The sequence below is a fragment of the Kryptolebias marmoratus genome, linkage group LG1 (genome assembly GCF_001649575.2).
Source record: "Kryptolebias marmoratus isolate JLee-2015 linkage group LG1, ASM164957v2, whole genome shotgun sequence".
NCBI classification, from domain to species: domain Eukaryota; kingdom Metazoa; phylum Chordata; class Actinopteri; order Cyprinodontiformes; family Rivulidae; genus Kryptolebias; species Kryptolebias marmoratus.
The window spans coordinates 22,099,257-22,126,173 of NC_051430.1; the positions used below are offsets into that span (position 1 = coordinate 22,099,257).

Here is a 26,917-nt window from a genome sequence, read left to right on the forward strand (position 1 = left end):
CTGATCTCATTTGTGCTGAATTCAACAGCACAGTCCTGTGTCAGCAGAATAAAAAGGAAAAGGACTGAGCACACATCCTTGAGGGACCCCTATGCACAGCATGAAAGAGTGTAACATCTTACCACTAACACGAACCATCTGTTGTCTTTGCAATGTGTAGGTAGTTTTGTTCTTATAGTAGCTTTCCTTTGTACCGCTGCCATTAATGACTGAATTCCCCAAGTGTTCACTTTATATTTGAGAGCCAAAGTTCTTTCTTAGTACTAATAATTTGTATGTTTTGTCTCTGTCCTCCCTTGTGCTCATAGAATGTAAAAACCTGTAAACTGTCTGCACTAACCTCCATCATTAACACATTGCTCAGTTCGCTAAGAAAAATGGGATACATATTTAGGTTTTTACAGCCTCCTATTTATTATATGAGCCATTTTCTTGGGGCAGTAATGGAGCTCAGATGTTCCGATCTGCAGTCAGTTGAACGGTTACTAAATTGAAACCAGATAAGTGAAGTTGCATTCAAATATTTACGTTTAAAACTGCAGCCTGATTTTTTTTCTAGTTCACACAGTTCTGTAATTTTTGTACGTTTTTATTCACTTCATTTGCATAATTTCTCTCCGCCACTATTATTCAACCCTGTAGTCACACACCGATGCTTCTCTGTGTTTCTGCCTCGGCTCCGACTTTCCAATCAGGGCTCTATAAGTCAGACTTCCTGGCAGATAAAAGCAGTTTCTCATGCGCAATTTCCAGGAAAAACCTTTGAGTGTTTGCTAAAAATATACAGGGCCATTATGCACATCGTTAGACATAAAAAAGCACACACTTACACAAACATCCACAAGCCTGCACACACCTGTCTAAAGGCCATTATAATGCTGGTAATCTCATTCAGAAGAGGTTAATCTTCCTCTCCTCTTTTATAAATGTAGCCATTTATTTTTCTTTCTGTCTGGAGCTCATTTTCTTCCTTTTTCCCCTCACTCAGCATTGCATTGTCTGGCACCACTTTCTCTTTAGGTGACTGATGATTGATCTGTTTCAAAGTCTTGGATAAATACAGAACTGAGTGTAAATTAGCCTCTGTAGCCTCTCAGCGTTTACCACCTAGAGAATTGGAGCTTTTCAAAGTAAGTGAATATTGGGCAATGGGAATGGCTGTTTATGATTCTGAAAACGGTGGTAATGGTACTGTCATCCTAAAAAAATATAATTTTATGGTTGAGCCATTTACGCTAAACCTCCTGCTGTTCCTCTTATAATGATTTCTTGCGAAGTTTAGATATTTTTGCATTTCGACAAATTCGTTCCGGAGATATTTTTTTTAGTCTGGTGTAGCTGTAAAAGCAGCATGCCATTCTGTTACATATTGTTTCACCATCTGCTATGCGCTAAACATATCTCTTGGAAAGTAATGCAGTTTAACAGAGACGCTGTACAATGAAAGTGATAACAGCTTGTCTTTAGGCTGAAGGTGCTGGCGTGCAAACTCTGTGTGTGTGAACACGTACGAAAAAGTGAAAGGAAGCATGTGGCTGACCGTCAGTGTGTGTGTGTGTGTGTGTGTGTGTGTGTGTGTGTGTGTGCAGCCAGACTGTTCCGAGTGGGCTGTTGGTGAGTGACCATGAATATCTGTCCAAGAACTTTGGTTCACTTCCTTTCATATGAGCCTCATGTGATCTAAAGTGCTGGGATTCTAGCTGTGCACATGTGTGTGAGCGGGGTAAGGGGGGGCGAGGGCAGTTTCACGAGAGCGTACTCAGGTTTAGGGGCCATCTCTCAATCAGTCATAAAGGCCTTTTTTGTGTAATTATGCTGCTCAGGTTTAGTTTACTGGACCCCATCAAGAACTGTGTTAACTGTGGAGCAAAAAAAAAACAAAAACAGCAGAACAAGAGGAACAATTTAATAAAGATGAGCACAAGAAAAAAAAAAAACAAAAACTGTCTCAAACAACTTTCTTTCAGGACGTAAGGGACTTGTAGTTGACTGGAGACAGAAATGGCTCATTAAGATAGAAAAAAATAGCCCTCCAAAAAAATTATACATAAAAAATACTAATAAAAGAACTAAACAAAACTCAAGCTCGGTTCTAATGGGTCGGTGAAAAACGTAGATAGGAAAACTGTTCCAGCTACTGCATGAACCAATAAGCTTTAACATTTAAACCACTGGAAAGTGATGTGAATACAGGGCAGTGTTCTGCTAGGAAGGCACCTCTACAGCTCCTTAACACAACAAATTTCTCTGTAATAGCTCAAGAAACATGACAAAACTTTGCTCTAGTCTGAAACATCTGTGGGATGTGCCAGAACAAGCCAAATTCATAAAGAATCCATTCCACGAAATCTAAGCCAGTCCACTGGTTTCATATTCAGGCCTAAATCGGTTGAAAATGTTTTGGTGTTATTAGCAGAAGGTTTTGTTATTAAGTGGCATATTTTGATTGTGTAGTGGAGTGCACATCCAAACGAGTCTGTAAAAGGAAGACACGAATGACTGGAGCAACGGGTCAGCATCGGTGTGAATGCCCCTTCTTTATTTTTATGTTTTTTATCAGATGAGCAGATGTTACTGCACAGTAAACAAGAGACCAGATGAAGCTTGTTTAAAAGTTGAAAATACGCCGCACAGCACCTGCTCACCAATGAAGGATTGCTTTTGCTTTTACACAAAGCCCGACCTGCTAAAGAACCCTTCCCTAATCTCTGGGATCCAGCCTGTGAAACTTTACCTCTGCATTTTTACCCTGATTCTTCGCACATTTTATTAGTAGGATTCAAATTGTAGGAGATGCATAAGTTGGTTCATGTTCAGTCATAGAGTTGATATGTGTGTGTGTGTGTCTTAAAACTGGTGGTAGAGGAGAATGTAGGCAGGGCGGTGGTGCAGTAATAAATGAAGGAATGTCACTGCGTAATTGCATGTGCTGTCAGGAAGAAGGGCCCTGTGAGAGGAAACACAGTTAAAAAAAAAAATCACTGTCTATCTAATGCCTGTTTTAATTTCNAAAAAAAATAAAAAAAAAAAAAAAAAAAGAAGGGAGAAGACGAGGTGCACTAAGCAGCTGCTCTGCCCCAGGGCTCTCCCCAGGAATGTAAGCCAGCGCAGGGAGCAGCTGCTGGGGCTACACAGGCCAGAAGGGCAGGACTGGCACTAAAGGGTAAACATACGGCGCACACTTGTGCACACAAACACATATTGTTGTTGCCATGAGGGTAGGAGGTAAAGAACATGACACTTGAGCTGCTTTTGAAAAGTTTATCTGCTTTTTTTTTTTTTTTTGTAATTTTGCAGATAAACACTGTCTAAGACTTATTAAATGAACATTTTTTATATTATTAGAGGTGCAAAATTCAACTCAACTAAAAAAAAAAAGATGGAGGGCAACACAGCATGTAAACATCTAAACAAATTTCTATTAAAGTAATAGTTCAGATCTTTAAATGTTTGGTAAGACTACATAAAGAAATACTAACTTTCTTTTTGTAGATAGCTTTTTGATCAGCCTCAGTTTGGAGAAATAGTTGAATTCTCACCATTATAATGAGCTAACAGCTAGCATCAGCGGGGCTAAGCCCACAGTGGATTGTTGCCATCTTAAAACATCAGTTTGACATTACATGGTTATGCTGGCAAAAATACTGAGATATTCCTGCTGGAAGTGCTACAGCTAGCTGTTGCTGCCACTGTCTGTATTTGTAAATAACCACAGAATTAATCTGTATAAATACCTAAGTAATGCAAACTTGACAGCTTTGCATAGGTTCATAAAATGCCATTTATATGAACAACTGTAGAGTCTTTTAAGATTGGAGATTTCTTTTAGATGGCAGCAATCCACTTTGGTCTTGGTCCTGCTGGGACTAGCTGTTACCTCATTATAATGGTGAGAATTCAACTATTTCTCCAAAGTGAGGCTGTTTAAAGAATTATCTGCAACAAGTAAGATATTATTTGTTCATAATATCTCCACTGAAGCAGATTTCAATAGATCTGAACTATTGCTTTTAGGATAAAAAGCGCTCAACGCCATAAAATCTTAAAACTTTTTTTCAAGAGTTGTTTAGCCCAAAGCTTATGCTGTTGAAATCAAATCAGTCAGTAAAAATCCCACTCTCTGTCACTGAACTCTCCAAACGGTTTGTTTATTTCCCTGAGTGTGTGTGGAGATAGTTGTGCAAAAGCCTGAAAGACCCACAGAAAAAGAGAGGAAAAAAAAAAAACAAGCCAAGGGAAACAGTCAAGCTTTAAAGAAGTGATGGTGCTTTAAAAGACTTTTCAGCTGAAATTTGTTTCATCTCTCCTCCGTCTCTTTTACCATCCTCTGTCTGCGTCCGCCACAAGAGTGCGTCCATAAACGCACATGCACATAGACACGCACACACGGGCGCTCACGTGTGCACTCATATCAGATGATGAAGGATGATGGTTGAGGCGGGGACAGAGCCAGTCTCTGATCTCTCCTGTAACCGCGGCAACAGAGCTCCTATTGATCCTCCAGGAGAAAGGCCAGGCATTAGCTTACACACACACACACACTGAACACACAGTCCAAGAAATAAATTTATATTTTTAACATAAATTTTAGATGACTGAGACGTCAATCTCTGATTCTAGACAATTACTGGATACTGTTGACGGAAGATATAATAATTTTTTTTTCTTTTTAAAAGTGTGTAATAATTAAGCAACAATAATTTATTTCTCTAAAATTTCCATTAAAGCATAAATCAGAGTAGGCAAAGACTTTATGTGGTCAGCTATGTCAGCTTTGAAAGTGCAGAAATCCTGTTTCAAGTTCTGGCCGTGTGAAAGGCTTATACGTCGTAAACTTTGAAATCTTTAAATGCGTGTGTCACGCATACTCATATTGTTCTCTGTTTGCGTTTCCAGGTCCGACACCGCTGGTGCGAGCTGGTGATAAAGCACGCCTACTCTCAGGCTTACGGAGATGTCGAGCACTTTCTGGTTCACGATCAGGTCAGGAAAACATTTGCCTCGGGTTCCACAATGAAAGCCTCAGACATGAATCAAAAAAAAAAAAAAAAAGGAACACAGCGGAATTAGGACGGATTGTGGATGCGTGTGCGTTGCAGGCTATGGGTGTGTATCTTTACGGCGAGCTGATGGTTCAGGAGGACGCTGAGCAGCAGGCTTTGGCTCGTCGCTGCCTCTCACTGGTCCAGGAGGAAATGGACCAATCAGCACACAGGGTGGTGGAGGAGATGATCCTGTGACACTGGAGGTAAAATCTCATTTTGTAAGGTTAGAATATGTAATAAAAGTAATTCCATTTTTTTGAGGTTCCTCTGCAGTGTAACTAAACATATATTTGTGACATATCTGAAACACAACTATCATGAAAAAGCCTTGAGAAATGTCTGAGCAGCCCTCTTCAGATTTGGGCTAATCATTATGAGTTGTGAGCGTTTTAGTGTTTCTCAGACCTGTCTCATATCTGACCCTCAGCTGTGGGGCCTGTAAAAGAACGCTTTGTGTTGAATTGATCTTGATCCCATCTGCACCAGCAGACAGTCCACATTTGAGTCACTTGGCTACCTTTGCAGCACATTCCTCTCTGAGCCTACTGTACGGCGCGAGTGTGTGTGTGTTTGTGAATGTGCCTGCGGATTCCAAATGGGGTCTTTTTTTTTTTTTTTTGTGGTTCCACAGCAGCGCCATCGGGATTTGTTTGTCAGAGTAGGAATCTGGGAATTTATTCCTCAAACAAACGAGAGCAAGAAGGCAGGAAAGGGGAGAAAGCGGGTCAGCGAGGCTCCGGCTCAAGATGGCCTCCGTTTCACGCGGTGTGTTTCTGTAAAGTGTGTCACTTTAGTTTGACACTAAAGGAGGGGGAGATGAAGTTTGTGGTTTGGAAAAGACAGAAGAGCTGAAAGAATGACTGTGGTGAAAACAACTTGAAGCTGCTAACCTTCTTCCAAACAGTCCAGTTCTTACTGACGTTTACCTGCCGTTTGTTCTAAAGTACACAAGTCTTGGGCTGATAATTTAAATTATCACTTCAAATACCTTTAGCAGACTATGAATAGGATGCTATAGAACAGATTGTAACTTTTGATTGTGACTTTTTTTAAATTATTATTCATGTTGCTTTTATTTACATATGTTTGACTGTGGAGACTTTAAAAACTTGAATACTTGTTATTTATGGCAATAGTGTCAGCAACACCTAGTTACAGAACCAACTGTTGTTTTACTCTTTAAGGTATTTGAACAAAATGTTTTGTTTCCGACCTAAAGGATGGGATGTCTCCATCACTGAAGCCAAAGATTTAACAGAAACAGATCCTGATTGAGTTTAAGTTCAGCCTTGTAGTCGAACCCTTAGCTGCTGCAGGTGGCTCATTATCGTCACCATGGTAACCACACAGCTGTGTCTCTCACTCCCTGACAGCCATGTTGAGAGAGGAAGACAGAAATGCAAACTAAAAAGTAAGCCTCAAACTGTCACTGTGTTAAAACTATGAATTGTATCTGACAAACAGGAGATATAACAAGTTAAAAAGACTTCAGTCTTTTTAGGAGAATATTTTTAGTTAAAGTATAACTAAATCTGTGGAAGCTTGGCTGTGTGCTCTCTGCTTTCTGGGGGGGATTTGAGAGGAAATTGTAAGTCCTACAGCTGAAGGGAAGAATACAAAAATCCTTACATTTTGACGTATAACTCGTATATGTTATGTATCAGAAAGGCTGTGGTAGTAATAAGAGTTTGTCAGTGTGTGACATTATCAGCTGTCAGATCAACATGCCATGGAAAAAATCGCCAAAAAAATATAAAACCTAATATGAGATTTATGTAAAATATATTAAAATGCGAGTTCTGTCATGTAAAGTCCAACTTTCTGTGACCCCTTTAATCTTTGACTGATGTTTTTACTGTGAAACATGTCTGAGCTATGAGCTCCAAAGAAGCTTTCTCATCACTTTCACCAAAATTCCATTGAGCACCATTGTTTTTCTTTGGATTTTCTTTCCCCGATTTTGCCTACGTTGTACGATGTACCTCTACCTTAAGTCTTAGTACACTAATCCTGATTGAGCTACACATTTTGATGTACAATTTTTATGTTTTATTTAAAAGCTGTGTGACAAAATACAGGACAAAGTGTTTTAACAGTGATTATGTATTGGCACCCTGGATGAGCACACAGAGGGCAACTAAATTGAAAAATGTCAAATGAGTTATTAAAATAGTTTAGTTAGATTTACTTATTAATTGAATAAATCCTACCGTGGTTTTGTTATAAAGGTTTGATTAAGATAAATAATTTGAGGGTTATTGTGTTGCTGTGTTATTATCTTACATGTTACAGTTCAGTTCGGTCACAAAGGCGTCTGTAACCTTGGTTAACACTGCTCGTGTCATGAGCTGCTGCTAAAATCCCGTCCACATCGACCTGAGCGACTTGGAGCTTTAAATCCTGTTTCAGGCTTCAGTCAAGCTGCCACGAGACAGGCTTTTATCTTCTCACACACACACACAAACAGTTTCATGCATTTGCACAGGATGTGAAAGGCTTTCTCAACAAGTGTTTGGCATCTGGCTTAGTCCTGATAAATCTCCCCGACACACATCCACAGCGCCTGTCTGTCCGTCCCTGCTCGTCTTCGCCATCGTCTGTCACTCCCCTCCCCCCCTCCTCCCGGTCGCCTTGCGGGGAACGAAAGAAGCATTCAAAGATTAATATCCCAACTTTTACTGCAGCTTCCCTTTGGACTGACCCAAGCAAGCGCCTGTAAACATCAGTGGATCACACAGGTCATCGGAGATCAGAGATTTCACTCCAATTAAAATGATGGATGAAGAGGACTCCTCGCCGACTTTTCGTATTGCACTGCAGGGAGGTGGATTTATGTTTCACTCTTCACGTTGTGTTGCCTCATTGTCCTTTTTAAACTCGAGCAGGCCTCCCCGCACCTTTTCACAAAGAAACACACACACTTACAATACTGCTGAGTGGATTTGAACTGAAAACATGTCTGTTAACGTATCTTTAGCTGCTTGGTAAGAAGCACATCCATTTAGAAGAGTAGGGTGGTCCCTTCTCTGTCTGTTCTTTTTTCTTAACTCCCCCTTCCTGTTCACCCTCTTGTAATTTTTCTCCCCCGGTACATGCCTTTAGAATCCCTCTTGATCCGCTTAATGAGGGGCATATCGCCGGGTTAGCCGAGCGTGGCGAATAGGAGACAGGGAGAAGGGTAACCAAGGAAATAGTGTGTGAGAGCGGGGCAGCAAAAGACCTGCAGTTCTGGTCTTTCATGGCTGAGTTCTGATGGCAGACATGAGGGAGGAAAAACAGGGGTGGAGAGAGAAGAGAGAAAGTTTTTAGTTTCAGGGTGTTGCTGGTTTGCAGCATACTGAAGCTGGAGTCGGCGATGTGGGTACAGTTAGAAAAAAAAAAAAAATCTGAGATCTTGTTCTTTCATGTCTGGGCTGTGAGGGTTCCTGGCGTGCTGATTTGTGACTTATGATAAAAATCACATTGCCAGGGATTACCACACATCCCTGACCCTGCCGGCTGCCATGGCAACCAGATCTCCTTCCATACACAAACGCACGCTCTCACCCACAGAAACTTCAGACTGAAGAAGACGTGATTACCTAAGGGCTCGTGTAATTGTGTTCGAGGAGTGCCAGAAACAAGGATGATGAGGGCGCTGTCGTCAGCGTCCGTCTCCTCCGCAGCTTTTTGTTTCCTCTCTCCAGCCAGACGCAGAGCTTAGCTGATTGGTGAACAGTGATTGATTCCCTCTTTGTTCACAGTGGCTAAGTTCTGCACCTGAGGAGGGCGCGACCTCGACGAGCAGACAATGGGAAGACAGAAAAGATCTGTGCCGTCAAGTTTGTGTGGAAAGTAGGGCCTTATTTTTTCCACTTCAATTATCTAATTGATGGAACACCTTTATCTTTTTGTTTCCTTGCAGATTCCCCTGGACTTCTTTTTCCTTCTTTCTTTCATCTCAGTGGAGGATTTTTTTTTTTCCAGTTTGTTATTAAACACACGGGCCTCTCCAACACATCTGAACACCGTTGAGATGCCCTCCTGATTTGTCAGTTATTTCTTTTATCTTCCATCTCTTCCCCTTGCTCCCCACACCTCTGCTTCTGCCTTCTATTTTGTTCCTTGTATAAAAGCTGATGCTGTTTACTCATTGTGTAGTTCTAGCGAAGGTGTGAGCTGAGCACCTCAGGGCAGACACTGAAACTCGCTGTACTAATGAGGCCTGAGGAGACCCCCACTCTGGTTATTTGTGCTGACACATATTTAATCAAACTTCCGGCAGTGGACACAATCATCCTCGCCATCGTTGCTTTGTCTTCGCAGCAGTAGAAGTAAGCCTACATTACATACTGTTGCAATAAGTACTTGTATCAGCCCTTAATGCAGAATATCTTGTCTAAGTACTTATATATCAAGCCTTATTTTGACATTATTATTTTGTTTGTTATGGAATAAAATCACAAATGATTTAAAGGTCTACCATTCCTTTTAAAAATGAGATCTTTTGTTTAGAAATGAGTAATTTTGGTCAAATCTTGAAAGAAACATTATGCTCAATGTTAGGCAATATTATTGAATGTCACACTCAGAGTATGAGTTGGAAAGGACTCTCAGCTACTACCACATCAAGTTTTAGATCAGTATTTGTAAAAATTAGCTAAGTAATAGCCATGTTTGCGTCGCTCAGCTGTGGCAGCCATCCTGAATGAGTCTGACTCTAAAAGTAATCAATTGTAGCTGCGCAGCCAGTGATTACTTTCGAGGAGTTTCAATCAAATCCGTCCGCTGGTTCATGAGATGTTTTGTTAAAGCTGTAGACAACTGAACACTCAGACACAGAAAAAAACATGGTTGGCCTTTGGCCTTCGAAAGCAGCAGGTGATGAAAAACCCTCATGTCTAACTCTGTCGTGAACTTTAAATTAGCTTTTTTTGTTAACTGTAACACGAATGATTAGTTGCAGGATGCAAAGCAGCTTATATGTGGCTTTATCGTATAAAGTTGAACAATTTCCTTACATTTTAGCGTCAGAGCTTCATCTCATTTACTGCAGTGACGCTGAACACGTTGGCTTTGTCTGCTCCGCTCGCTTCTGATTTCTGTTGAAAATAGTTTGTTTATAAAGAACCAAACCTGACTGACGCTCGCACCACATACGGGGAAATCCCACTTTAAGTTGGATCGGTTTAGGTAGGTTTAAGCTGTACAGATCGCATGTGTGCAAGCTATAAACTGGATTACGAGAACCCGTTTAGGCAAGGCGATTCATGCCCAGCTTCTTTTAAGATTTGGGCAAAGGCAGACAAAAGATCTCCAGATTAATGTTGAGAACATTTCCTGTTTTTAAAGAGCGTCAGTCAGGTTGCATAAAGTGAGAAGCTGCACTAACAAATCTGAACTAAATCACAGTGACAGACGGAGCTTTTGTTGCTTTTATGGACACACAAGAAGTTAGAAAATAATTGCTTATGTACTCTGAACTTTTATTTCTTTTAAAGGAAAAGTTCTGATTGCTTTTCCAACATGACCCCTATTTTTCCCCTTGTGTTTAGGTGTAATTTCTTGCCAGGCATAAATATATTTGTAATCAGACCCATATTGAGCGAGAACACCATGGCAACCACTAAACAGCAGCAGTTTAACATAACAGAGTAAAAATGTTTGCAGAAAGGTAAAAGTGCTTGTAACTGGTAACCAATATGTCTATATGTATAAGGAAAAAAACCTTCCTTTATTCATAAATCCTGTCACCAGAACCCCATATTTATTCATTTAATTATTTTCAGGTTAATTATTCACCAGAAATGCTCATTTGAATCCATTATAAATTTTAATTATGGGTTTATTACTTTTATCGTGTCATTACACGCTTCTAGTAAAGCTGCAGAAACTCTCCCCAAGTGGAGCGTAACCTTGTTTACAAAATGCTGACATGTCTGCAGTAAAACGCTCCACGCTTGCTGTGTAGTTTGACGTTTTCCGGTGAGAACAAACTACATGTGGACCAGCTCAGATAAAGATAAGTTGGTGTCTGTTGCTTTAAAGGTTGCAGAATGTGTCTCCCAGCCTCTCTGAAGCATCTTACTCCACACTGTGTTGATGTGTGTTGATATCACATGGAATCACGTACAGTGCAACTCATTCCTCAATCTTGGTTTAAAACTCTGCCATGAAAGGAGGTGGGCGATATGCATTCCTTCAAGGAAATGCTAAGTCTTTAGTTTTTTATTGTATTAATGACTTCAACATGCTGTTCTCTGTGTGCAAGCTGTTGGGATCGTATTCTTGGATCAGTTGCTCCACAGTGTTCAACTTGGGGGGGGGGGGGTTCTACTGTTCTACACTCCAGCCTAATAGGTGGCGATAATGGGCTGGTTTGTTAACTTTCTCTTTAAAAGAACAGAACTTTGAGCGCTTTCTCATCAGGAATCTGATGCAGTTTTTTTGTCCTGCTGGTCTTTGAGCGGAAAATTATCCAAATGAGGATAACAGCAAATCTTCTGACAAAGTATTCCCTCAAAACAAGCTTTTTTTTCTCCTCTGCTCATAGTTTGAATCTCTGTGCTTTCTTTGTTGTGCTTGGGCCCCACCTTTTGAATGGGAGTTGTGTCGTTCTGCATGCGTTGTTGGAATAAACGGCTCATGTAGTTAAAGGAGGACCTGCTGGATTTACATCACACAGACATATTTGCCAAAATGCTGAGCTTTCCTTCTAACTCTAACCAGCAACTTGGGATCCAGCAGTGTATCCAAAAAAAAGAATAAAAAAAAAACTGACACAGTTATAATAAAATAACTTCTCTAAATCATCCTTTCGGTACTTAAAGCACCTAAGGGTTTCAACTTAAAATGACTTTGGCAGTGAAAAGTGCAGCTCAGGCATCCCTGGCTATTATGTATTGATTTCTGATCTAATCTCAGCCCGAGGCAGCTGAGATACAGAAACCCATAAAGCAGGCGAGTTCTCACACATTTCCACGCTGTGAAGGCGAAACAAGGCCAAGGCGTCAGAGATGGAAATCTTGATCCCAGTTTAAAGGTCCTTCCGGAGGTCAGATGTCACGCTCCCATTATTGGAATGATTAGGCACTTTTTGTTGACAGTAGAGTCAATAGAAGTCTCTGTTGTTTAGGACACCCGCAGAAATTCTCAGTTTGGTCGTGTCACATGCTTCATTTCAGCTCGTCACAAACTGTTCAGGATGAAGGCTCACAAATTAGTCGAGATAAGCTTTTATACGCACCAAAAATGCAAACAAACGAATAAAGACTTCTGGAATATGAGTGCGTTTATTTTTCTTGTTCTTTCTGCCAACATGCTAATCAATAGCTCTGTTTTACATGTTCTACAAAAAAAGGTTCCATCTGCATGTCCAAACTAATCTGAGAAAAACTCATTCTGGCTAAGTGCACTCATCAGCTAACACCCAGACTGTCGATATGTGCAGGTGGACCACTAAATCTGTGTGACTGAGACCCCCAGAGTGTAAAAAAAAAAAAAACCTGACCCACGGTAATTTACAGCATAACCTCAGCAGCAAAGCAAGTGTAGTCTGCCAGAATCATCTTTTTAACTAGATAACTGTGATGCAAATCTGTACGCTTCCGCTCCCTTAACAAAAACACTGACAGATGGCTGACAAATGAATTTCAAACTTCTTCCTTTTTTTTTTTTTTTTTTTTTAAATAGAATATACGCCATGAGAGGTATTACCGCGTTCTATATTCGCAGCGACAAAGTGACGACTAAACGAGGACAGATGTGTGAATTAGAAATGAGGACCATGTGGAGCCTGCCATTTTTAGACCTATATTTAGGGCCTGTTAAAAGAGTAATGACCATCAAAGGCCCATAAAAGAGAGGAATTGCCATCAGAGCCTGTATCTAAAAGGTGATTTATTACACTCTAATGAGGTGGAAATGGTTCTCCGCACATCAAAGGGTAAGGCAGCATTCTATAAAGCTCCTGAAAATAAACGTATTTGCCCCCACAAAATCCACATCTTCGCTTCGCGCTTGTTTAGCCGGACTGATTGTCTCTTTAATGCCGAGCACATTTCAAAGAACCGCTGCGTCGGATTCTATTTCAAAGTATCTGTCTGCAACTTCTGTGTCCTGAAGTGAGGCGGGATGTACGTACGCTCGTCACAGAGGGTGGTGAGACGTGACTGCGATGGATTTATGTTTTAATTTTTATGATCAGACACTAAAATAGCCTTTTATGCCAGCCTTGTACTACTGTTATTGAACAGCATTTATGGCCTCTTTTCTCCTGCTTTAATTAAGCCACGCAACTCTAGTTTCTTCCAAGTTTGCATTGCTTTTTGCATCATTGCACAAAGCAATGGGGTATGTTCATAGCCGGCTTTTGTTGAGAAAGAGAAATCTGGGCTGGGATTCCTGTGCCTACTGAGCTGATAATCAGTCCTATAGAACCACTGGCTCAGTTCAGCAGGAACAGGAGTCCAGTCCGCTCACCACCGGATCAGAAACTGGTCCCAACACACTTGTAACACATCACAAACAAAAGCTACAACAACTAATAACTAATTATTAGGGATTTTTTATTATTATTATTATTTGAAAGGAGTTTATCTCATGTAATAAAGTTTTCAAAAACAGCCTAATTTCTTCAACAATATCTGTTTCTCTGAGTCCAACTGACCAGTAAATCCCAGCCTCTTTGTAATATTAATCACTAACACCTTCAGACTTGGCAGGTGTTGTGTTGAGGGCCAGAGGAAGTGAGGTGTCAGTTCTGAAATGATTGAAAGGAGCAGTTTGTGTATTTCTGCTTGACGATAGATCAGCTGGAAGGAAGCTCCACTCGGCTGTAATTTGTCATTTTACTCTCAGTGGGTCATCATCTTCAGGGGGGGGGCATCGATGTAGTTTAAAGCAGCATTGTGTAAGACTCATCTCAGGTGTGTATCTTGACTAGAGTGACGCACAAACACACACAGCTGCAAGCTGGAATCAGCCAGAACCTGTCTGTGGTTGTGAAGTCGGTCTGTTTGCTGACTGGATCCTTAGAACCGGGGTTAAATTTGACCAGAATGCAGAGCTGAGCTTTGTTTGTTTTCATTTTCAAACAGAAGTTCATCTCTCTGTCTGTTTCAGTAGCATCAAAACATTAAAGCAGATCTTCAAACCTGGGGTTCTGTCTCATTTTAGCTCTTTGATTTCCTTTGGGCTGGAGTATTCAGCTAGATTGTGATCAGTGTCGGAGGAGGAAGCTCCTGAGTTTATCTGCTGCTTATTGTCTTCTTTTCAAATCAGAAACATCATGTAACATTACGTGATGAGGAGACAACTGCAAATGACTCTAAACATGCAAGTGTTTGTTCTCTTAATGCAGGCAGAACTAGTGAACTGCACATTATTTAAAATCATATTAAAACATAACCTGAGGATGTGAGTGAATACACATCTCTGCTTTTATGCATCTGGTCTAATTTTCCTGGGTTAAAAGACATTTTAAAGATATTAACAGCAAAAAACAAAAAACTGCATGTTTTTTTTCCATGTGTTAATTCATCATCAGTAGATGTTTTTAATTCTTGATCATATTAGGTCTTGTTCTTAATTATTGGTATCCAAACTCCTTCATCAGATGGGTTACACTTCATAGTCTGGATTATTTGTCTGAAATAAAACACTTATTCAGGGTTTGTCTTTACATAAAATAAAACTATTTTAAACAACTAAACAATATGTAATGTTCCAATCTGCGTGTATTCTTTATTTCCTTCCAGGTTTCAGATTGTGGACAGAAAAGACAGGAGTTTGGTGGAAGACCACACGAGGGTCCATCACTCAAACTGGGCTTTCTTTGGGACTCTGCAGTGCAGAAACACCAGAAGGCTGCGCTCGTTCCTCTACGGCCAACTGGAAGAGTCCGTGCAGCCGAACCGCAAACGACAAGCTGCTCACAGAGAGAGCGCAGTGGAAGGCATTGTTGTTGGGCAGAAAAAAAAAAAAAATCCACCATTCCACCCAGTTTCTGATCCGTGATGGGAACACAAGGATTTCCTGGCTGAAAACTCGGCACCTCCAGCCATGTTTAAGAGTCTGAGCTGCTGTGTTTAGGTTAATGCTGTTTGCGTCTGTGTTTAAGGATGAGTTCATGTCTGTTTAGTCTGAAATCATCATCTGCTTCTTGGGTGTTTACACTGACAATTCTTTCAGGTACAGAAGTAGATTTTTTCTTTTTTTAAAATTACAAAACAGACAACTCTCAGGGTATTTTTTGTATAAATTTACATTTTATAAGTATTGTACAAATACAAACTGATTTTTTTTTTATCTGAGAATAAATCTATTTGTATAAAATCCACTTTGAGTCTTAATGCTTCTCTGTTATGCTACTTTCAGCATTTTATAAAGATGATATCCTAAAGGGGTGTAACGGTTTGTAAAACAGTGTTTTACGCGTGAAACAATGTTTCTGAATAAATAATGTCTGTGGTCTCATGTACGAGTTCCGCAATCTGGAGCAGGTTAAACTTATCTAGAGTATCTTTATGTTATCAGGTTGGACTACCTGTAAAAGTCAGGATCTCGCTCAGTTGCCCCACAGTGCCGACAGTGAGCAACTTGTTGAGTCAATCCCGGGTTTCCTGACTCTGGATCTGTCCGTGTTTATGTGAAACGAGTGGAGCTGGCTTCAAATGAGCAAATACAACTGTGGATTGGTAGCAGACTAATCCTTAGATGTACATTTTTTAAATAAATATTTAATATCAAGACTGATCTATGTTGTGATGTTTAATCCTCTTTCATTATAACCAAAGCCAAGCTGATATGACAATTTTTAATTTGGCATTTGGATAAATAAACGTGTTGCTGTTGAGCTCTGAAAGCACGGATGCACATCTTTGTTCTTTTCTGCAGGTTCAAAGAAGTAAATCAGTCTTTGTTTTAGACTTTGCTCCTCTCAGGTGAGAAATCTCTTTGGAAGATGGGTCTCAGTGAAAGTCAGGTTGAATTGATTTGTTTTTATTTCCAATAAGTGAAACGGTACGAAACATACATACACAAATATTTCTTTGCCATTTAAAATATACACAGCATAGCTGGGTTATGTTATTTGTGGTGCAGAAACTGCACAGACACTGCTGTTACCGGCCTTCCTTTGCCTTCAAACCTGTCTTGGATTCAGCCGGTGCAGTTTGAAGGATTTATATTGAGGAAATTCAGTGAGTGGGAGGACTGTGACACGTACGCGCTGCTGCTGCTTTAGTGTCAGCTGTCACTGCTCAAGTGTCCTTGTGGGTCTTGTAGTTGTCTTATATGTGTGTATATAATTGTATCCTCCCGGTGTGCTGTAATCTGTCCTTGTTGTGTTGTTTTAACACCTTCCTGCCATCATTCAGCAGCACAGCTACACAACAGAGTAGCTGTTTGTCCTGTGACTCTGTGCTGTATCTTTGTGTGTGTGTGTGTGTGTGTGTGTGCGCTCTCTCTTATTGTGGAGTGTGTGTGTGTGTACTTGGTTCCGCTTCCATTTGGGTTATTGTGTTCTGAAGTTCCTTGATCCTGAGATGAACTCCATCGCCTGCGAAGCAGCTCCCTTCTTTTAGTATGAGATGCAGCGAGCTGAGAACACACACTGCTTCATCACGCAGACCAGACTGATCTACCACCTGGAAACACACACACACACACACACATATCAACATGTTAGTTACCATAAGAAGACAAAGATGTTTCACCAAAAAAAGGACAAAGCATGTCTGATAGAAATGAGATGTTTTAATAGAAATAATTAAGGTAAAGTTCTCAAAAAGCTCTTTAATTCTGTCAACTCATCTGTTGAATTAAGACATTTTCAATGCATGAATATTTTTCTTTGGCAGTGTTGAGAGATCTAATAAATTAACATCTACAAAAGCAGCTAATATCCAAAAGAAAAAAATGTTTTAGAAAGCTTGAACTATCGCTCTGGATCAATTTAAAGATGACAAGAAAGTCTCTCCTTGGAAAGAAATAAAGAAATGAGGAGTCACAATACAAAACCAAAATTAAGATCAATTCTTTCTAGAACATTTTGCATGTGGGCTGCTTCTTTCTTGAACAAAAACAAAGAAGAGGGCCATTCCTAACGCTGCTCGTGCAAAACAAAAACTTCTCATTCAGTTTCTTCATGAAGTCAGAAGAAAGTTCAGCTCATTTTTAGTGCTGACTTTCAAATCCGTTTACAATAAAAATGTGTCTGAAATGAATAAAAAACAATTATAAATTCCTAAACTCATTTGAAGTTCTCACTTAAAAAAAATCACCTTGTGATGAGATTTGTTTATATAAATATAATTTTCTGCTTTAGTCAAATAAAAACTTCATAATCAGCCAGTATGTCACCTATATGCCAACTTCTTTATATTAGTGATTTAAAAAACATTCTGAATAGACATTAAAATTCAATTACGGTCTCATAAAGAGCCAAGGTTTTACATATCAGGAAAAATATAAACATTCACTAACCAGGTTTTAAAGGCAGGAAATTAAAACCTCATATACACAAAAACATCTTTAATTTAACAGCAGGCTAAAATGTATAAGAAGTGTGTAAAATCAGAAGAAACAACTAAGCCTCAGTATTTACTGTATAAACCAAAAATGTTAAATAATGATTTGGAGATAACTAGAAAATAAACTTCAAAAGTCTTACTGTCTGTAAAATTTCTGCTGAGGCATTCAGTGGTAGTTGGCAGAAAACGGCAAAATTTACTAATAGGTTAAGGGTCAACGATGGAGCCGTTGATGGCTGCTGTGTCTGTGATGACAGCAGGGTGATTAGTGGCTGCAGGCGGTCAACGTGAAGAGGACACGATGGGACAGAGTAAAGAGTGTCCAGGTGGTCCCACGCTTCTTTGGCCTGCACCTGGCGACAAGAAAATGAAGAACTTATTGGACTTTCCCGCAAATACGGATCAATAAATTAGAAACTCATAAAAGATGAGATAAGGCAGCCTGATGTGAGGCTGGTGTATATTATTCCTGTGAGTCTCCGAGGTTTATGAGAGGAGGCGGACAAACAGGAGACACAGAGACAAAACTCAGGCCAGTGGGCCAGACATTCACTGAGAAATCGATACTGCATCACCCTTCCCACCCAGCTCCCGTCGCTGCTCGGTACCTCCCTCTCCACAGCACTGTCTGCCGCTCTGATGTGGGGTCATCCATTATTTATTCCTTAATGTGTTATTCTTCCTCCTCTGTCCTGGCTCTTTGGCTTTCAGCAACAACACACCTGTCTGCAGCGAATAACAGACCTTCCTCACCGTTGTTGAGTTATGAGGCTGCACAGGCTAGATGAGATTTTATCCACGCCGCCGTGTCCTTTAGACTCACAAAACAAATGTCAGGACTTCAGCACGCCGCTGTTCTTTACGATTTAGCTCCTGCGGTGCAACATGGCACGACTAAAGCTGCGGCAGCTCGTAACTCATCAGTAACAAACATGTCTGCACCAGATTCCACAGCAATTCATCCAATCAGCAGAAGTCAGCACCAAAGTGGGAGACGGATGAAACAACATGCTGGTAACAGGGACTTTAAAAGAAAACGTCCAAAAAGTCTTTTCTGGAACTCACCAGCTGGACAGCTCTGTGATGCCACCTGTTGGTGGGATGATGGTAGAAGGTCAGCAACCACAGAAGGGGGCCGCAGTCCTCAGGCCCTGATGTGACCAACAGCTGGAGCGCCACCTGCACCCAGTGGGCGCACTGAACAAGCAGGAACCAGGCCTCAAACACCTTACGGTGCCCTCTGCAGGACAGGAGGAGAAGCAGCACTCAACACTAACAATCAATGGAACATTTGGTGGAAGTTTTGCTAAAATTGTTCTACAGTAGAGCAGAGAAAGATTACACCGATACAAAATGGATTATTTAGGACTTGCAGATTTTTTGCTTGTCACACTTATCACAGTAATGACCAGTTACAAGCCAACCTAACACTGGAAACACACAACTCTGCTGAGCAACAAAGCTGTAAACAGCCTGATTTGAGTGGTCTGTTCAGTTCTTTAACAGCCTGGCACCTAACCCGTCCCACTCTCAGTTTTTCCATTGTAAACGAGTCTCCAACCGTTCAAACCACCAGCTGTTGAAAACTACGGCTGATAATTGTATTTTACCATTTTCACACAGGGTGCTGTCCTAACACCAAATAAAACTTGACAATAAAGAAGAGGGCCAAAGTTACAACGAGCTGTGTGCTGTCTGAGGACTTTTACACCCTGAGAGGAATGTAAGCGCACAACTTTTAAACTTTGTTATTTCTCTTTAGTCCCATCCTCACTGAACATCATAAATTATCAGACTTTAAACTCGATCTGATCCCTGATGGGACGTTACACTGAGGTTCAATGCTCTTTTTTCACACAAATAAATAAATAAATAAAGCTGTTATCGGCAGTTTAAAAAAATAAATGAGAGTAACATCTCCAAAAATCTAAACAAACTTGATTTTTTTCTAAAATGAATCTTTATTATAGATTTCATCTTCAACAATAAAAGAACTAAAAAAAACTTAGTAACTAGGCAGATAAACATTTATTGAGCAATGATTTATAAATCTGTTCAGTACTCGGTAAAAATGTTAAAATAACTGACCTGCAGCCCTTAATAAAATAAAAACAATAAAAATGGAGGTGAAGCAAATTATGACCACAATCAACACATTATGAACACAACCTCCTATTTAAACCCAAAGAGCTCTGCAGCAGAAAAACAGCTGCAACAGAGAGAATGACTTGAGGATTGGAGAGGAGAGGAGAGGAGAGCTGGTTCTCTCAGATTTCTCCATTCCCATCATTAGCGCTCGCCTCCATCCCCTTGGCTTCAACATCCCAACAGCAGCAGCAGCAGCAGCAATCTGCAGGGCTTTGGCAGCTCTGAGACAACATACTAGTTTCCCACCGCTGGCTTGGAACAACATTTTGAGATTCTGCGTGCAGCTTTGAGACTCGAACGGTGGTGGGGATAATGGGCCTCGTTGAAAACTGCAGCTGGAGGGTATCAAGTCAAGCGGCTCCATCTTTAAGGCATCGACTGTGCTGTTTTCATATCTGTACTCTCTATCCTCGTTTTTCTTTTTCTGAATGCAAGGCAACTATCTGTTCTTCTTCCTTTAATGCCTATGCAGTATTTTTTTTCTTTTTTTTTTTTTTTACTGTGCACTCTCTCCCTACTCTTTGGTTCTTCTTCTGCACTACTTTTCTCGCTCCTTCTTAAGCTTCCCAACGTCTGTTTTCTCCACAGGGTTCCTTTCCCCAAAGTTAATGTTCTCTAATGAATGCTTGGAGAAGCCGCACCGTGCTCCAGGAGCTCTCTGCTGTGATGCGAGGGGAAAATTACTGACTAACCACCACCTCAACAGCAACTAATGGAAATAAGAACAGCACACAGGCATGCAGCAGGGTGGTGGAAGCAGACACACATTAGCACATTTTCTCTGGAGCCCTTTTTGCTCTCTAACCTGGTGCTCGTGCTGCCTGCGTCTCCCTCCTCTTCCTCCTCTGTCAGTCTCTGCATGGAGCTGCTGAGCCACTTCAGGTGGTTTTTCAAAGCCTCCTGAGGCATTTCTGAAAGAACACGTTCACAACACCAACATAATAATTACTAATCAGACAAATATTTACAAACAGGTTGTTGTGGATATATTTTTTTTGTTGTTAAATTCAAAGTTAGGTAATTATTTCATTTTAAATTATTATTTACATTCTTTACATAGGTATTTCTTATATGTAGCAACACTAAATAACATTTGTAAACAAGACCTGCAAATGATACTTTATTTTCACAATACAACCTCGTTTCAAGCCTGTGTTATATAAATCTAACAAATGTTCTTAATCTTCCTGTGTGATTATTAAGGTCTAAGGTGAAGACCAAACATATATTTCCATGTATAATTATTGGGTTGGTGAGTTATAATATATTTTTAAAGTATATTTTTCGACCACTTTCTCCCTTTTTTTCAAGCTTTTACTTGTAATTGCTTACAGGATCATTATGGTGTCTGCCATATGCCACATTCTAGAAGAACATACTTTCCTACCACAAACCAATATCGCACTCAAAACTCCACCAAGTTGACATTTCACAATGACAAACAAACTTTAACAAATATCGCCAATTTCCCTCCAGGCTATGTATTAAAAATGCAACGCTACATCTTTATTTATGGCTCGTTCAGAGGGAGCAGCCACCTCAGTTTTTTTTTGTTTTTTTTTTAACTTTTTAACAGCATCATTTCCATTCACTTTCTGGTGCAAAATAGCCCCTCACCACACCCACACAAACACACACACACACACAGACAGTAATAATTAACTCTGAATTCTGGCTGGTTTTCTGTGTGTCCCTAAATGGCTCCATTCATGTAAATAATTCCTGCCTACAGGCCAGTCTGGGCACGCACTGATAAGCAGCGCTGCAATGTGATCCTCCACTCACCTACTTCAACGGTAAAGATTTCCTGTCAGGCTTTTTTTTTTTACAATTACACCTTTAACTATAGTTAAAGCTAAACCTTTTTAATAAGATTTCTGGAAAAAAAAAAAATCTGCACGAATGTGTTTGTGTAAGATGAGCCTAAAAAATTCCGCTTGCCAAAAGTGGGTAACTCATTAACCGTCAGTATCGGTTCTACAAAAGTAACGACGCCAAACGTTAACTTTTAAATCCAACACAAAATACTTAACACAGTTATTAACTAGATTTGAGAAGCAGGAAGAAGGCACAAAGAGCTCATTGATTCTGTAGATGACAACCTTTAAAGTTACACACACTGACTGGGTGAGGATGAGCACAGCAGCAGCGTATGTGCACACTGACCTGATGGCGTGGTTAGGAGGGGAACAAGCACACCCGGGGGTGACTGTGGGAAGAAGTCTTTTAGAGCTGCAGATGTCTGAAACAACACAGCACATTTTGTTTCCTGAAATATATCTGCGTAAAATCAGACTTATCTTCAAATGGCTCACCCTTGCGCTCCAAAGAAATGTCATTTTTTTGAAAGGGAGGCTGTGTAATGGTGATACAGAAGATGTGATTGTGTAATGTGGCGTGTAATGGGAGACATTTAGTACAGAGTGACAACAGCCGCTAAAACGGGTCAGTGTAAACACACTGTGGCACTGCCATCTACTGTTTAACGGAGGTGAAGAGGAATAAACTGTACTCACAAAGCTGAACAGCAGATAATGTATCATACCAACACGGTAACACATCTGTTTTCTGCCTTTTGTCATTAATGGCTGACATGCGAGTGCCAGATAACCGCCTACAGCCATACAGGATGTCTCACTGGATGATAAAACAACAGAGGTGGGAGCTAAGGGCTGAGCGTTTCAGTGGAACATCAGAGGAACAATTCTTCACTCGTTGCAGGTGATTTATCTGAACAAAGAAGTTACCTGTAAATTAAACGTTTGTATTTGTCGTGCAGAAGTGTGAACTGTGGTGTGTGTGGTGCGAGCAGTGGACGTTCAGCTGCCTGCAGAGTGGAAGGAACCATTCAAACTTTTAGCGCTTGGCATTCGTAATGTCTCTTGTCGTGTTCAAAAATTCAAAACAGCACTAAAATTTTACATCCTTTATGACACTAAATGCCTAAAAGAAAAAAAAAAAAGGTTTAAACTGCTGTATCACTAGTAGTGCCAATAAAACTGCAGCATCCTCATAAAAACAGACTTCCACTTGCTGCACAAGTGGTGGAGTCATCTCTGCTGTTTGTAGATGTATAAATAATTCACTCTTTATTTTGTTGGCTTTTTAACAATAAAACAGCACAAAGTAATGGAATAATGAAACATGACAAGAAAACATTTTTTTGTTTTTTACTTTAAATAATTATTTTAATATGTCACACTTAACTTGTAATAAAATTGATGACTAACTACTTAAAAGCCCAAAAACTTTTCATGTTTACAAAGAAAAATGTTTGAATGTTTTTTTATTACTCAACTTCTTCTGATTCTCAAAATTTGTCTTATTTTTGTCAGGTTTAATGAACTACAATAGGCATTACTGACCTCTTAAGAAACTACGTGATTTAAAACTCAAGTTACTTATAATCAATCAGGCAGGCAGACTGATACATAGTAGAAAAGGTTTGCAGATGCAGCCCAACAATAAACAAATATTTGTACAAGTCTTTCCTGGGATGAAATGCTGAGACTTACTTCAGGCTGCAGCAGGGAATATTCTCTGAGGAAACACCTGCTAAAGGTTTGAACAGCAGATCTAACACACTGGTTCCGTTCAGCTTGCTTAAGAATGGATCTGCCAAACATACAAACACAGAATTATTAGGTGTTCTGTAACACCACTAAATAATTCACCATCAAACAGTAAATGCACTCCGAAGTAACATCAGCATCAACACTTACCTGAAGATGTCATTTACGACCAGAAATATTGAACAGTGTTGAGCACAAGCTTTAGGCTGTAACACAAAAACACACATCTGAGATTCTGCGCCAATCTGCAGATATCACAACACAACAGGAACAATTCAGAGAGCAGAGATAATATCGATAATTCCCATAAGGTGAAAGGGACTAAACTAGTCAGCTGTCACAGTGTGTAACCACCAGGGGGCACTGTTGGACCACCGTCTCTTTGGGCTCTCCGTTTATCCATTCTCACTTTCTCCCCATCAAACAGTCAGTTTACCACTCTGTCAGCCCTTCCTAACAACACCCACACACTCATCTCCTTTTCTCATCTCCTCCTAATCCACGCTCATCATGTGTTTTAGATTTAACACATTCTAAAACGCCCCGGCGCAAACATTTAACAGCTGTACTGTGCATATCACTGAGCCCCTAATTATCCCCCCACCTCCCCTCAACATGCAACTCATATAAGGCCATGTGCTTCACTCTGGAAGGACCACATGTCCTTTTAAACCTTACGGGCTTTTTACTCCTGCAGAGCAAATACAGTAGTGGAATAATTAGGAGGAAATGACAGAAATGACCCAGCTTTTATGTTTATTTGAAATACTTGCAACTTCTACTGATACAGCTTCTTTGTATCATCAACAGGTGCAACAACTTTTTTTTTCAGGTGAACTTGAATGAGCAAGTGACAACGTTTAACCATTTACAGATCAATTTAAAAGTCACAGTGCCACCAAGTGCTTGTATGGTGTAATTGCAACATAAATAAAATCAATCAAGTGGACTTATTCCCTAATATTATTTGAAGGCGGATGATAAGGGTTTTGCGCATGTTTGCGTGTATGTAATCATGTAATCGTGCGTCTGTTTGTTTGCAAACTATCTCATGAACCACATGAGCAAACTTTTAGAAAGTAATCATTGGATGTGCATTTACAGCTGATTAACTTTTGAAGTCAGCTGAATTTAAGATGGCTGCCACAGCCAACTGACCCTAAAAAATAATAAAAATGGCTACAACTCAAGTCAATTTTCCAAACGCTGACCTAAAATGAGGTGTGGTTGTAGCTGAGACTGATCCCCAACACATGCCCAGGATCTTTGTTCAGAAGTTTACCATTAACTTTAGTATTTCAAGTCGACTCTGTCTGTTTGTTAGCAAAATATCTCTGGATGAACCTCCACAGCTGATTAACATTTGGAGCCAATCCAAAAATGGTTATATTCCTGTCAATTTTACAGATAAAGCTAAAGCTTTAAGAGCTCAAATCTGATGTGGTAGTAGCTGAGAGTCTTTTACAACTTAGACTCGAGCAATATTGCATGAAATTAAGATGAATGGTTTTTTTTAAAGTTTGACCAAAACCAGGTATAACTCCATCATATCTCAACACAAGAGTGTAAATGTCTGTCATGAAAGCCGGTGGGAGTTATGCATTTCTTCAAGGAAAGCCAGCAGTTATGTTGACAGGTTGGGTGTTTTTTCCTAATCTAATCTGACTTCACATTCATCTCTTTTTATGCACAACAAAAATGTGTACATCTGCGTCTTTGCTGCATGCCAGTGTGCAAGCATGCAAGTGAACTATCATGGTTCTTTCTGGTAATAAATATAAAACTTAAAAACATCCCAGCTGGGTTTTTTTTTTAGCATCCTCCTCAATACCTTACCACTAACACTTCAAGGAGGGTCAATTACAGCACGCAACAAACATCCTGTTTTTTGGCAGACAGGGCCAGGAAGTGAGTGTTTATTGGTATTGGGCTTTCTCCCTGAATCACAAGGGGCTGGGACAAGCCAAAACAAGGAATGTGAGCATATTTTTATGTTTCCCAATTTTGATTGTAGTTTAAACAAGTGAGGGAAGGGATGATGAGAAGACAGAGAGGCCAGTCTGTTCACATTTCCTCATGTTTTTGTTTTTTGGGTCCGTGTACACAGACACTTGAAACCAAAACTTTATTCTTAAAGACACAAACACTATAACAGATGCAATATTATAAACAAAAGGGTGCTGAGTGCGGATGAAGGCTTATCATATGAGCCAATAAAAAGATAAAACCACAGGACAGTCAGAGACGGATTAAGAAGTTTACTTGAGGACTTGAAGATCCTTGAAGTAAGAAAAAAAAGTTAACGCGTTTCCTGCTGCTAACACAAATTAAAAACGAGCATTTATACTCTCAATTTGCCCTAATAATTTATAATGAGACAATAACCAAACAGTTGACATCTGCCTTTTTGTTACTCCCCGAGTCCACCTTTATACAGAACCCAGTCTACCTTACACCACAGTTCCTACAAACTCAACCTGACAGGGTCAACACAATCATCTGACAGGTACCGTTTATCGGACATGCAGAGTTAGTAACCCAAATACATGCACACCAGTGTGTTCCAGTCCATCTTAATCAGCGAGAACGGTTCCTAAGCTCAGAAAGTGTGTATCGTTACCCTAGATGGATGCGCAGTTTAAGTGGACCATCACTCCGGGCAAAACAGAGCAACACAACTGACAAACTTAACCAAAGTTAATTGCTGCAAAATACAAGTGAATTCTTCTTTTCCTTCTTAGGTTTCTCAAACATTTATAGATGCTGAAGAAAACATAATCAGTAACTTGGGTAAGCAGGATGTCTTTCATAACAGGGGCCCCGAGTAAATTTATTGCTGCGTGCAGATGTTTGGTGAAAACAATATGCAGAAAACATGTCCAGTTTAGACACGGGCCTTGATTTTAGTGGACGCTGCTGTGTTGAATTTCATTGTTTTCACTGTTATTCTGACATCTCACAGTATCCACAATAATCTGGAAAACAAACTGCACTTTAAGAATAAAATGCAGCTCTTTTTGGTCAACTTGTGTATTTTCTGACTGCACTGTTGTATCAAGGGTTTCTTTGTTGGATAATAAGTCTTAATAAATTGAAAACTGAAAAATACTTGGCTCTCAGACAGATATATGAGTACAGTATTGATGCAGTACTGTAAAGGCTGTGTAACACACACCTAAATGATGTGAGATGTGGTGCAGGGCTCTCCAAATTATGTGAGATGCAGGTCGAACAAGGCCAAATAGTTTTTTTCTCGGCAAAAACACTCAATAAAGACTCAACGAAAAAACAACTGGAGCATTTCCAGGATCTATGCTCATAAGAACAACACAATGGTTTGGTTTCAGTTTACTAAGTGGTGCTGAACTCATGAATGTAAGTGCAATGATTTCTTATGCCAGCCATCCATCCATTATCTACCACTACGGCCGAAGGTCAGATGACATGACTGCGGCCTTGGGTGTCCTGGCTCCATGTGCACTTATGAACACTTTTATTTTCGAACAAAGTGTTTGTTATGGACAAACTGTGACGAGCACAGAAGTCCAATAACAGAACGCCACTCGGGTTCAGATCGGAGAGGCCGTTCCTCCATGCCTGGTGAAGGGACATCTAGTTCCTTGCTGTCTTATGTTCATCC

The 26,917-nt window shown here is 40.1% G+C and overlaps 2 protein-coding genes across 4 annotated transcripts in view; one reads left to right on the plus strand and one right to left on the minus strand.

Moving 5' to 3' along the window:
* aopep (aminopeptidase O (putative)) overlaps positions 1-15,036 on the plus strand; it is a 76,206-nt gene extending 61,170 nt beyond the window's left edge. For both annotated transcript variants that reach the window (XM_037976931.1, XM_017431296.3), the window contains 3 exons: positions 4,897-4,983; positions 5,100-5,248; positions 14,783-15,036. In XM_037976931.1, the coding sequence (XP_037832859.1) occupies positions 4,897-4,983; positions 5,100-5,240 (228 nt within the window). In that variant the 3' untranslated portion in view covers positions 5,241-5,248; positions 14,783-15,036. The remainder of the gene's footprint in view (positions 1-4,896; positions 4,984-5,099; positions 5,249-14,782) is intronic.
* Positions 12,332-26,917, minus strand: part of fancc (FA complementation group C) — a 29,251-nt gene continuing 14,665 nt past the window's right edge. The window contains exons 9-15 of one of the 2 annotated variants that reach the window (XM_037976934.1): positions 23,428-23,483; positions 23,221-23,320; positions 21,872-21,947; positions 20,511-20,616; positions 18,623-18,797; positions 17,758-17,910; positions 12,332-16,672 (exon numbers count right to left, since the gene is read on the minus strand). In XM_037976934.1, coding sequence (XP_037832862.1) covers positions 16,493-16,672; positions 17,758-17,910; positions 18,623-18,797; positions 20,511-20,616; positions 21,872-21,947; positions 23,221-23,320; positions 23,428-23,483 — 846 coding nt within the window. In that variant the 3' untranslated portion in view covers positions 12,332-16,492. Of the gene's footprint in view, positions 16,673-17,697; positions 17,911-18,622; positions 18,798-20,510; positions 20,617-21,871; positions 21,948-23,220; positions 23,321-23,427; positions 23,484-26,917 lie in introns of both variants that reach the window. The other variant, XM_017431289.3, reaches the window with a different exon arrangement.